Source organism: Homarus americanus, unplaced genomic scaffold, assembly GCF_018991925.1.
Source record: "Homarus americanus isolate GMGI-L3 unplaced genomic scaffold, GMGI_Hamer_2.0 scaffold16712, whole genome shotgun sequence".
Taxonomy (NCBI): domain Eukaryota; kingdom Metazoa; phylum Arthropoda; class Malacostraca; order Decapoda; family Nephropidae; genus Homarus; species Homarus americanus.
The window spans coordinates 2,931,025-2,944,316 of record NW_024757794.1 but is presented as its reverse complement, the minus strand read 5'-3'; the positions used below and the strand labels follow the sequence as shown (position 1 = coordinate 2,944,316).

The window sequence follows — 13,292 nt, the reverse complement described above, 5'->3', positions numbered from 1 at the left end:
GTACACCAAGCCGTCTCTGGCCAACTGACAGATGGTGTCCTGGGCCTGGCGAAACTTGAGCCGCAGCTGGTCGTCCCAATACACCTGCTTGCCCACTGGCTTCTTGAGGAGCTCACGGAAGGGCTCCATCACAGGTGCAGTGGCAAGGAAGGGAGCCAACTGATTAACCAGGCCATGCCAGGACCTGATGTCAGTGATTGATGGCTGATCCGGCATGGGGAAGTCCTTGATGGCTGACAGACGTTGGGCAGTGGGCTGGTACAGGTCCCACCCCAGGAGGAAACCCACAAACTCAGCTTCTCTCCTGCAGAACAAGAACTTTTCTGGTTTCAGCGTGATACCTGTGCGAGCGCAGGTCTCCAGAAAATCGTAAGTGTGCCAGAACGCCCCCTTCACACTGGAGTCATAGAGGAGAGTGTCATCCACGCACTTGTACTTGCGGGGCACATCCTGAATAGCGTCGTCAAACCTCTTGGTGTAAGCATCTGACGCTGAGCAATGTCCCATGGGAGTCCTGCAGTATCGAAAACGTCCCCACGGCGTGATGAATGTGGTCAGGCGTCTACTCTCCTCCTCCAACTCCACTTGATGAAATCCCCAAAAGGCGTCAGCGACGGTTTTGAACGAGTGCACTGGCACCCCAGACACCATGTCGAATGGTGCAGGTGTGTGGTGCGTCTCCCTCAGACAGCTTGCATTGAGGCGTTGGAAGTCCACAGTGCGCCTGGGCTGACCGTTTTTCTTGGCCACCACGACCATCCTGGCGCACCACTCCGTAGCCTCACCAGCAGGCACTGGCTGGATGACGCCTCTCCTGACGTCCTCCTCCAACTGGGCCTTCACCTCCGCTTCCCAGTGTTTCGGAACGGGAGCGGGTGTGTGACAGGCATAGGGGGTCGTGCCGGGCGTCAGGTGGATACGGTGAGGGGGACCAGTCATGACTGGCAGTGGGGACCTGCTGGTGTTGAATGCGGTAGACGAAAAGTGCGTGAGTAGCCATGCCTCCAGCCTGGCCACATTCTCCTCCAAAGGAGGCAAGGGTATCTCAACTGGCCTCGGCGGGAAACGGCTGCTCTCAGGTAAACGGTTCGGAGGTAGATCGTCGGCAGTGTGCCGCTCCCCTCCATCGCCCACGGCAGCCACAGCACGTCTATGGAGCGGGAAGTCGACAGGCACCAAGTTGAGGCACTTGCAGGCCTCCAATGACAGATAGAGGGCCTTGGCTGTCTGCACGAAGTAGACCTCCTGGACGGTGGACCCCTCGTCCACACCGAGGCGGCAGGGGGCGGACCCCAGACACTTGAGCTGTTTGTTCGCCACGTCCCTTAAGCCATTACGGGCCCGAAGTTGCCCCGGACACAAACCGATGTCCCGGAGCAGGGATGCGCCTGCCACACACACCATAGCACCCGTGTCGGCTACAGCCAGCACAGGGGTGGCGGGGGAATTGCCCCCGGCCTGGGACACGAACACTTGTAACCTGGGGTGGCGGGATAGCTGGGCTGTTGCCACTGTAACAGCGCCTGACACATCCACAGGAGCACTTAGGGCTGACTTACTCCTACAACACCTTTTGAAGTGACCAACCTTACCGCAATTGCGACATGTAGCCCCACTTGCAGGGCAGTTACTTTTACCAGGGGCATGTGACAACCCGCAGTTACCACAGTGTGCGCGACTGGGGTGTGGAGGTCGGGCGGCAGCTACCTCAGGCTCACCGGTGACGTCATCACCACCCGCCACTGCCTCCGCAACTGTTCCCACCACTGCCTGGCCAGACGTACGACACAATACACCAGCATCTCTCACTGCTGCCTCAAATAACATGCATTTGTTTCTAAGCACTTCAACACTATTATAACTAGAGTACCCCTGGAAAATTTCCCTTTTCAACACTGGGTTACTCAGGCCCACCATAACTTTACGTAATAGCATGTACTCAGAGAGGTCGTTATCACAGGTGGGACATTTAAACTCACACTCCACTGCTTCTGAGAAGCATCGTTGAAAATACCTTTTCATGGGCTCCTCTTCACCTTGTTTGCTATTGAAAAACTCGTTCCATTTCACAGCTTGGTTTGAAGATTGAAGAACCATTCCACTGATGGCGTCCAGGGCTTCTTTGGGCGAGAGCTGCTCCCACTGACCGCTGGGGTATCTCGAGTCAATCACTCTTTGGAGTGCGGGGACGCAGTTCAGGCGAATGTGGAGTGTGGCCACCAGCTGTGGCCACCCGTTCAGCAGCACCCATGACTCCATGGACCGCCTCCATGTCCTAAACGCAGCTGCTGGCATTTCTGCCTCACACTTCTCTGGAGCGACAGCTGCTGAGGGCTTCATGACCGGCATAGAAGCATGACCACCGCCAGCACCTAGAGATGCCATCTGAGCCATCAATGCACTCATGGCCTGCTGCTGGGCACGCGCGGTGTTCCCGGCCGGTGTAGAGAAGCCCTGGCGTCCCCTTGAGGGCGTCGAGAATCGTGGACGTGTAGGGGCCATGTCAGCGTTCTTGTCAGGGCTGTAATGGCGTGTCGGGCCCCGACATATCCTACTCACTGTGCGCCATGTGAGAAGTTGGAGTCATAGACCATGTTTTCTATAGACTTTATTATAACAGCGTCAGCTGGACACTGGCCACCAGGCGCTGCCAAGGACAAGCCCCCCCACTCAACATGGGAAAACATATCGTACGATGGTACAGTACACTCTTACACTATTACAAATCAAAATATTTCTATTTTCCTAAAAAAAATAACTATAAAATACTGACCAGTAGGAATATTCAGGCAGCATAAAACTTATCACTATATTCAGATACTTATATATCAGATTGGTTTACTTCTACTGAATTTAGAACTTCTTGCTTGTGTGGAAGTCTTCATAACACAGAATGCACAAGGCAACTCCACACTCCTTCCACCAAGTCCCCATATCTTTTCCCCATGGTTCACAGTGGCTGGTGGAGGGAGCGCCAGTCTGTAGGCCGATCACTGTCCTCACTGCCTCAACAAACTTGACATCATCTGGGTTCTGCTTCATCCCCATCATTGTCTTCGTCACCCAATACTATATCAGTACCACTCAGATAAAGCAACTCTTGATGAACAACACTACTGTCAAGCAAATGCCTTTGCTTGCACTTGGGTGTGTAGGAGTGAGGTGGGTCATAAGAAAGGTCTAAGAACGTGCATCCTTCACAATATCTGGTGGGTAACTGACCATGAGGCACAAGTCTTGAGACAAATACATGCGAATTGAGTTGTGAATTACACAAATATCCCATATAAAGTATTTCCTCCTGCCTGGGCATTCAAAATATGCCACAAAATTTAAGAATGTTCAGGAACGTCACCTGAGGGCATCTAGGCGAATGTTCAGGAACGTCACCTGAGGGCATCTAGGCGAATGTTCAGGAACGTCACCTGAGGGCATCTAGGCGAATGTTCAGGAACGTCACCCGGGGTTAAGGGATCAACCCAGTATAAATTACTTCCCCCTTTTCATCAGAAAATTCTCATACGTTTTCTTTAATGCAGTAATGTACTCTGGCATTTTTACATACACACTGTAGTAAAAAGTAATTACTCCCTGTACTATTGACCACAGAATATATTCTAATATCAAGTGCACATGGCTTCAAAATGGCCTCAAAATGCCCCACCAACAACTTCTTGGATATTTCTGGATCCACCCCTGATAAGGCTACCCCCGTTTGTAGTGGATGCACAGAAATGCAGAAATGTTTACTGTGGTTATACTTGGCTTAAATCCTATAGATGTATTTAATTCCAGTGAACAATGAATACAGCAAAGATACTATGTTGAAACCTGATAATTTTTTTTTAAGTAAGCGGTGTAATGTACAGTTAGTGACGTTTGCGTACATATGGCAGAATCATAATACTAGTAGACTGGTTCCAATTTCAGTAAAACAGGAACTCCCGGGCATTTTCGAGACAAAGTCGGCAAACTTATTTTTCTAAAGGATTAGAATGTGCTGAAACCATTTCTTGAATTTGACAACCTTAGTCATGCCCCAGTTTCCCATGACAACCAATAGAAAAATATTGCTGATGTGAAGACTGAAAATTAAATATTTCGGTACACTCAAAGCAAAAAAACTAAAGTGCTGGGCCACTCATTTTTTTTTTTTGTCTGCAAACAAGCTTCCTAGTGAAGTGAAGGCTGAGTTTGATAAAGGGGAGTTTGTAGTGAAGCGGTCAAACCAGTCAATTAATCAAGTGGATTCTGATCAAAGCCAGGAATGGCTGAGCGGTACTGAGAAGAAAGGTGGTGGTATTGTAGTGCAGTGTTTTTCAAACGTTTTTACTGCGACCCACAGCCAGAACAACAATTTGAATTGCGACCCATTACACCTAAGTGGAATGATATGAAATGAGCTTAGGTTAGATTACGGGGGAAAAAAACTACGATTACGAGTTTTTCTGCGCAAAACGGATGACATGAGAGGTAAAGAAAGAATCAAGCCTAAATTATGGTGCATTTATTTTTATTTTCTTATTTATTTTCGCGACCCATTTTATTTTATTTTATTATTTATTTTCACGACCCATTTTTATTTTGCGACCCAATTTATTTATTTCGCGACCCACTAAAGGGTCGGGACCCATAGTTTGAAAACCCTGTTGTTGTTGTTGTTGTTAAGATTGTCGGGCCGTAGTCCGACACGGACCTTTGCCTGTAGGCGGCCCGTTTGGTGGTTCCGGCTGGAGCTCCTGGAGCAGCAGACCGGATTAGGATTGGAGGTGGTCCCACCTGCAGATTGGAAGGATACTGCAGATTGCAAGTGTGAGCGGACCCCCGATCAGTGGACGCTTACCACTAACCCCCACTCTTGGACGTGGTCAGTTTCGGAGTGGCGCACCCCCCGAACTGGGGTCCGCACTTGCTGGGAGAGGATACTTTCTAAGCTATCTGGGTGGTGGGTATCGTGTGATGACCCGGAGTAGGTGGTGAATGTGGTCTGTGTGGGCCTTTCGGGTTAGAGTGGGCGCTGGTGTTGTGTGTGTTTCTTGGGAGATTTGAGTTCTGTTTCGGAGGCTTTGTGTGACTTCGCAGTCGAGGAGATAGTGTTCAAGTGGGTTGGCTGCTGGCTCCTGATAGTAGGTGCATTCCATGACGTCATTTCCGATCATCTGCCAGGAGCACTTGTACCCTAGTCGTAGTCGATGAAGGCTGACTTGGGTTTGTCTTGGAGTTTTCTTGTCAGCGAAAGGTGGTTCCCCTTTTGTAGCCGCCAGGTACCATTTGGCTGATTGGGAACCAGCGTTGAATGCGTGAAGGAAGCTCTTTTTGATGTGGAGCTTGCTAGTCTTTCTGAGGTGATTCTTGATCTGTTGCACGCTTGCTGGAACTTGGATGTGTACGCTACTAGAACGTGTAGCTACCTTGGCTGCTCCGTCTGCCACGTCGTTTCCTCCAATCCCTACATGACTGGGAATCCAGTGTAAGACGACTGGGCGGTTTTGGCTTTGGAATTCCTGTAGCTGTGCGAGGATCGAGGTTATGATGTGGACGTTGTCTCTTGGTTGACTGTGTTGCAGCGCCTGCATGGCCGATTTCGAGTCCGTGTGAATTATGATGGACTTGTGTTGTGTTGCAGCGTGTTGTAGGGCCTTTGAGATTGCTATCAGCTCTGTTTGTAGGGTGGAGCAGTCATTGGAAAGTCTCCATCGGAGGGTCTGACCTTGGGTGTAGAAGGCCGCTCCAGATCTATGATGTTTTGGGTCCACCGAGCCGTGTGTGAAGTATGATGCTGCATCAGCCGGTGTCTCGGTGGCTATGGCTTCGAGAGTTATTTTTTTGAGGTCCTCCTTCTGGAGGTTGGCTTTACTATCGCCTAGGTCGGTAATTTTGAATGTGGCTGGTGGAGGGCTCCATGGTGGAGGAACAACGTAACCATTGTCTCGTGTGTCTTGGTTGTTCTTGACGAGTGTTTCTGCTTGCAGGTGTCGGATGACCTCGCTTGCCTCGTGCGACCAGGTGGCCCCTCGCACTCTGTGGTCGAGGTGGAGGGTGGCACTGATTCGAATTTTGGCAACTGTGGGCTTATCTGATCTACAGATTTTGGCGAGGAGACCGGCTGTCACCTGCTTGACTCGTACTGCCAGGGGTGGTAGTTCGGTTTCCATTTGCAAATTGCAGATTCTGGTCCACATGGGTGCTCCGAGCATGGTCCTGAGAGCATTATTTTGGATGACTTCTAGCTTGGCTATTTGGTCTTCTCTCAGTCCAATGAGTGCTGGAGCACTGTAATCTACCAGCGATCTGATGGCGGCCGTGTAGTAGGCTTTGAGCACATGAAGGTTTGCTCCTGCGGTTGTGCTGGTGAGCGACCTCATTATATTGTGTCTGCTCTTCGTCCTGTGCCTGAGATACTCGAGTTGCGGCTTGAAGGTGAGTTTCTGGTCAAACCAGATTCCAAGACACTGGTGGGTGTTGGTCCAGACTACCGGCGTGTTTTGTATGGAGAGCATCTTGTCTAATGTGTCTGTGCAGATGGCCATCGCTTTCGACTTGGCTGGATTTATCTTGAGTCCAAGTCTGTTGCACTCCTCTTCTATAAGTTGGAGTGCGTGTTGCGTGTTGGCTAGTCTGTTTGATCCTCTTACTATAAGCTGTAAGTCGTCTGCATAACATTGGAGCTTGGCTGTTTGTCTGAAAGGAAGTTTGACTAGATTTTCCATCAGGACATTGAACAGCATTAGACTGAGGATGCCTCCTTGTGGGGTTCCGTTTTCATGGACCCTGTAGCTTGAGGTTGCTCCCTGAAAGCGTACTCTTGCTTCTCTCTGTGTGAGGTAGTTTTGGATCCACCCCAGCAACCTTCCTTTGATGCCTTTTTCACCGAGCGTCGTTGTAATGGCCAGTGGATTTGCTAGTTCGAAGGCTTTCTCCAGGTCGAGGAAGACCACCAGAGCTGGTTTGTAGTCCACTGTGCTGAGTATCTCGGCGATGTTGTTGCCTGTGCCGGTGTTTTCGGTGTAAGCAAAGATGTGAGGGTGTGGGCTGCCTACTTTCCACTTGAGTCGGTTGAGAGCCATTCTTTCTCCCGTCTTCGCTATGCAGCTGAGAAGGGAGAAGGGCCGCGGTTTGTCTGGTTCTCTGGGCTTCGGAATGGGCTGTATATCTGCCTTCTTCCATTCCGGTGGGAGTCTTTGTGCTGTCCACGAAGCATTGATGGCTTGTAGCAGAGCCTCGTGTCCGGCTGTACCGGCATGGGAAAGCATGGAGTAGGTTATCCTGTCGGCCCCTGGTGCTGTGTCCTTGCTTCGTTTTAGCGACTTCTGGAGTTCTTGCTGGTTGAAAGGTCTGTCGGTGTCATCTTCACTGTTGCAGGCCTCTTCGATCATCTGCAGTCTGACCTGTCGCAGACGCCGTTGTGTCTCCTCCGCCTATCTCGGGAGGTTTTTCGTTGCTGCCCGGTCAGAGAACAGTTTTGCAAGTCTCTCGACTTCCTCTTCTGGGTTGGGATGGGTTGGTGGTGGTGGTGGTGTTGCCTTCCCAGATGCCCTTCGGATCTGGGCCCACATCTTGCCAAGGGAGGTTTGCTCGTTCAGATCGGAGCACCACTTGAGCCAGCTTACGTTTTTTATTTCTTCCTTCTCTTCCCTGGTATCCTTAACTATGACTTGCAGGAGATGTCTGTTTGTTTCCGTGGGATGTCTCCTGTAGTTTCTTCGGGCCATGTTTACTCTGTGGTTGAGTTCTTTCACCCTGGGACAGTAGTACCAGTAATCATTGTACTGTCTTGATGTGGGTTTTGTTTTTGGGATAGCCTCTTCTGCCGCTTGGTGAAACGCCTCGACCAATTGTTGGTGGAGGGTTGTCTCGTCCACGGGTGCTGCGCCGGCCGGCTGTGATTTTTCGCGCCACTTAGCCAGGTGTTTCTTAAAGAGTCCCCAGTCTGCCTTTTGGGTATTGTATCTCCATCTCGGGGGGGGTGGAGTGGGGAGTTTGTTCACCTTCAGCGTTGTTAGGGTTGCGAAGTGGTCGCTGGTCAGCGTGGGGTGTATCTGCCAGGAGGCCGAAGGCTGTAGTGCACTGGAGACGAAGGTTAGATCTAGCCTTCCTCCCCTAGTGTGGGTGGGCTCTCCGGTGATCAGGAGGCAGATCTCGGGTGTATCTTGAAAGGTGGTGTATAGGTGTAGGCCGTCTTCATTTGTGGGGCTTACCGAGCTTAGGAAGGGATGATGTGCGTTGAAATCCCCTCCTATGAGTGTGGCGTGGTCAGCGGCCGAAGCAAATAATTGAGTCACCTCCAGTGAGCCCCTTGGGATCTTGTAGATGTTGTGAACAGTTAATTCCCGTTCTTGGAGGGTTACTTTGACGGCCTGTGTCTCAATGTTTTCCCCCACATGGAAATTGCTGCGTGACCTCGGAGGAGGGTATGCTTGACTTGACCAAGATCATACATCCTCTTGTTGACGCCTGCGTGAAATGCCTCCTGTATGTCTTGTAACCACTGAATTTGAAACAGTGGTGTTCTTGTAGAAGTGTTTCTTGTAGCAGTATGATGTCAAGTTTGTACTTGGCTGCTGCTTCTTGTAGGAGGTGTTTCTTGTTTATGATGCCCTGAGCATTCCATGTTAGGATGTTCAGGGTGCTGATGTTTTCCATCACTGTTTCATCGGGGACTTCTGGTGGTCCTCGATGGAGATGTCCAAGTTCGATTCCAACTGGATCAGGTTCATATCTTCGTGTTCTGTGGTTTTTGCCTTCTGGGCCGTGGTTCGGTTCAGGGGAGTTGAAACGACCAATTTCTTTCTGGGAGCTGTCGGTATCTTGGGTTCTCTGGTGGCCTTCTTCGGTGAAGAGTGTACCTCGGCTGTCACTCGTGTGAGGACCGGCGTGGCTTCCTCCACTGAGGTGGCTGGAGCTGTGGCGACTTGCCCGAGGACGCTCCCCATGAGTATTTGGAGCTGTGTGGGTTGGATCTTGTGGCCCAGTAGTCCGGCTAGGCCCTCCGCGAAGGTTGTCAGTACCTTGGCTAGGTCTGATACGTGTATCATTCCTTCTGGTGCCTTGGTGTGTGCTTCTTTTGTCTTTTTCGTGGTTGTCGTTGTCTGCTGCTTGGGTGGCTGAGGTGTGGCCGTAGTGAGGCCAGGAAACTGGGCTGCACTTTGGGTGTTGACCGGCTGAGGAGGGTGGCTTTGTTGTCTTGGCCTTTGGGTTCCCCACACGAAGGTACTTGGTGGGGCTGGTGTGCAGGCGGTGGGAGCCGGTCTTGCAGCTGGCCGGTTTGCCTGGACACTCTTTGTCCTCTCGGAACATCCAGGGTTCCAGGCGTGGTGTTTGCCCCCGCAGTTGGCACACTTGGGGGCAATTTTTTCTCCATTTTTCAGCTTGGTGAGGCAGGAGTGTCTGCCGTGCTTCTGTGCGCAGACTGCGCAGATTTCCTTGTACGTGCACCTTGTCTGATGGTGCCCATATTTCTGGCATCTGAAGCACTGCAGAGGCTCTGGGACGAAGGGCCTCACTTCGTAGATCTCCCAGGTTTTGAGGTCTATGGTGCTGGGGGGTGACCCGTAGTGCGTTATGAGCACTTGTTTTGTGGTGGCCGTCTTGTCGGACAGGGGAGAGCATCTCTCGGCTTTTAAGATCTTCGGGTGGTTCTCCAGGGGTTCGAGGGGTAGTTCCTTTGGGTACCGGAGGACTACCGACTTCATCAGTTTCTGGGCGGGGTCTAGCTTGGTTAATGCAACGGTGGTGGTGTTTTGCAGGTAAGTGTCGAGGGTGGTGGCGGAGTCCTTGTCTTTGGGGTGAATAATCATCTCCCCCTTTAGGTTGGGCCACACTGAGAACTTGGCCAGTGGATTTTGCTTTTCTATCTCTGTGATGGCGGCATATGTCGTTTTTGTGTCCGTTTTCGTGATCCGGAATTTTGGCAGTGTCGTTGGAGGTGAGCTGGTGGTGGTGATGGGTGCCTTTTGGGCTGCTTGACGGCATTCGTTTTCCGAAGAAGCACGTCGGCGCTTTTTGTTTTCTACCTTCGTCCAGTTGTCATCCTCAGTGGCGGTGGCAGTGGAGTTGTTGGAGGTGGTGGCAGTGTTCCTGCTTTTCAGGGCTTCATTGAAGGCGCGTAACTGGTCCGCTTTCTCTGTGCGGAGCCTGTCGTAGTTCGGGTCGTCAGGTTGGCGGTTCAGGCGGGGGTCGCGGTTAGGAGGGCGTACGCGCTCCATAAACGGGTTTTTTTTTTTTTTTAAATCCTACCTATTCCGGTTGAGTAAGTAGCAGAGGAATTTCAGCACTCCCCACTGGCTGGTGGTCGTAGAGTGGTTCCTGAGCTTCTCTCCCGGAGCCCCGTTGGGGAAGCCTACTTCCTAGTGTATGTGACTGCTCACTTATAGACGTGAGCTAAGTGTGCCTATTGGGGAAGGATAAGGATTGCTACCCTCTTTCCAGGTGGAACCGCACGATCACGGTTTTCTTGGAAAGACTCGGCTGGGATGGGTTTTGCTCCAACCCCCTTTCGTGTTCACAATCTCCTACAACTGCCGATTGGTCACTTGCCGTCCGCTTACCAGCCAACCAGTGGCGAGTTTCACAGACCAGACCTCGCTTTCGGACTGCGCGGTGATTGGCCAGTTACCGCCTTCACCTCAGCCAACCATCAGCGCCGCTCACTTCACATCTCTGGACCTCATCCGGCACACCAACAGATATGGAACGAACTAATAAACAACCTGGATACCACAAGCAATGACAAGAACTTCTGGCAGAACGTAAACAAAATTCTAGGAAACGACAAACACCAACAAAAGTACATAAAAGACCAAAACGGGAAAAAACTCTTTGAAGAAAAAGAGATAGAATCCACATACAGGAGAGAATGGAAAAAAGTATTTTAAATATCAGAAGAAAATGAGCAATTTCATGAGGGACACGAAAATCATATCTGCAGAAAAATGGCTGAAATGATATATAGGACAACCCCATACCAAGTGGTGGACAAAACCAGGATCAACTCGATAGAACCAATTACAGAAGGAGAACTGCTACACTACATCAGAGACACTTAAGAAAAAGCACCAGGATTCACAAAAATCACAACAAATATGGTCCTATACCTACCCAACAACTGCACACAAGGCATCCTTGAAATATTAAACTCAGCTTTGGCAAGTGGATACTTCATTGATGCATTTAAAAACGCAAAACTCATATTCATACCGAAACCAGCCAAAGACCACACCCAAGTAATAAACTACAGACCGCTTTCCCTACTCGAAGTTATAGGAAAACTATTTGAAAAGGCAATAAACATGAGAATCAGAAAAAACAGGAGCGAAAACGGACTATTAGACCCCAGACAACATGGATTCACTGAAAAAAGGGAACACATACTGCACTAGCCATAATCACGGAAACGTTAGCCAACAAGAAAGCAGAAAGAAACCAAGTCAACATTGTATTAAGAGACGTTAAGAAAGCGTTCGATAAAGTATGGCACCTAGGATTAAAATTTAAACTGCTTCAATTAAATCTTCCAGACCCACTAGAAAAAATCGTCTGTGACTTCCTAGACGATCGCACGGCACAAATACAAATCGGCAGCTATATAGGACCACCCATAGAACTGAAAAGTGGAGTACCCCAAGGTAGTGTCCTTTCACTCACGCTGTACAATATCTACACTATCTGACCTACCAGAACCAGCCCCTACAGTGAATACATAAGTTTGCAGACGATATCACACAAATCATCACATCCCCGCAAATCAACAGCAATAATATATATATATATATATATATATACGAAGTTCCAGCGCTGTGTAATCCATATCTTCAATTCACATCTTCAGGGGTGAGTACAGAGATCACAACCACAGTGATTTACTTGTATATATATATATATATATATATATATATATATATATATATATATATATATATATATATATATATATATATATATATATATATATATATATATATATATATATATATATATATATTGAAACATGCAAACATTTCTATAAATTTGGGGGCCCACTGACGAGTTTGGCCTGGGGCCCACAAAGTAGGTAAATCCGGGGACTGTATCTAGTATTTTAACAAAATTCCCAAAGCCGTTAATTTACTAGTACCCTTGTTGTAAACTTTACCGAGAAGAAAAGCTGAGAAAATTATCACCTTGGTTCCCAAGTTATCAGGAGGGGTAAACTGGTACTTCTCGGTGACGACAGCCATACTCCTTACCACACGAGCCTGAAGGTGACACTGTCTTTACCAAGGTAGGTAGCAGGGTTGTCGGAATGTCCCAAGGTACCTTGGGAATTTTCGAATCTTGTTTACCGAACACACTGATTGGTTCAACTGCTCGCGTTGTGATTGGTTGCGATAACATGACGTAAAAATACCATTTTCTATAATAGAATGTGTGGTGAGGGGTAACGAAGATCCCAGTAATTATATTAGAGTAGTCCTCATACTCAGTGAACTTCATTGTTCCTGTCATTAGTTTTATAAATTTCTGAATAATAAACACTGCATTATACACCATTCAGAGTGTTATATGAGATCACATTAGATTTGTATTTTATCAATTGTAATTTGTATTATTTTAGTTCTGCTAAAATATCGCTAGTAAAATGTCGGTTAGGTAATTAAATACATCTACAATTTATTTCTGTGCATTCTATATGGTATTTTAGCCATGAAAAAGCATATGTCCTAAAGTCGGTAATTTACCGACAGTCGGAGCAGTGACGTCACGTCGTACCGACTACGTCATCAATTTACCGATTAACAGACGGAAGTACTGGATTTGAACCAATCAGCGTGTTCGATAAAAAAAGAGTCGGAAATTCCGACAGCCCTGGTAGGTAGATACCAGGTAGCCTTGTAGTGGATTTCTCCCCTACAAACGCTGTTTGTCGCTGGGTAGCCGACCCCACGAATTCCCCTGTGTATGCCTCGTGGTCTAGATCAACCAGCGCCGCCATACACCACGGAGCGGGGGTCAACTACTAAGCCACGCCAACCCCCTCTCCCGCGGGCGAGCATGGCGACCCACAAGCTTGTCCTCCTCTGAGCACCCTCACCAACCAGCTCTCTCTACATCACGCTTGTAACCACGCTGCCACTTCCCAGCACCAAGCTGCATTGTACATCCAATATAACATGTATACAGAGAGCACATTGTGAGTTTCCTTTCTCCATCCCATCCTGAGTGTGAACCAAATAACCCATACCCCACGACATCACTCCCATAGGATCTACGCTAATGAAAATAAAAATGAAATTTTTATTTACGTATTTTTGAAG

At 48.9% G+C, this 13,292-nt stretch overlaps 1 protein-coding gene across 1 annotated transcript in view; it reads right to left on the bottom strand.

Moving 5' to 3' along the window:
* The window catches only part of LOC121857725 (uncharacterized oxidoreductase YjmC-like), a 30,712-nt gene extending 18,443 nt beyond the window's left edge, over positions 1–12,269 (bottom strand). The window contains exon 1 of the mRNA XM_042353833.1: positions 12,159–12,269. Coding sequence (XP_042209767.1) covers positions 12,159–12,215 — 57 coding nt within the window. The 5' untranslated portion in view covers positions 12,216–12,269. The remainder of the gene's footprint in view (positions 1–12,158) is intronic.
* Between the last annotated feature and the right edge of the window lie 1,023 nt (positions 12,270–13,292).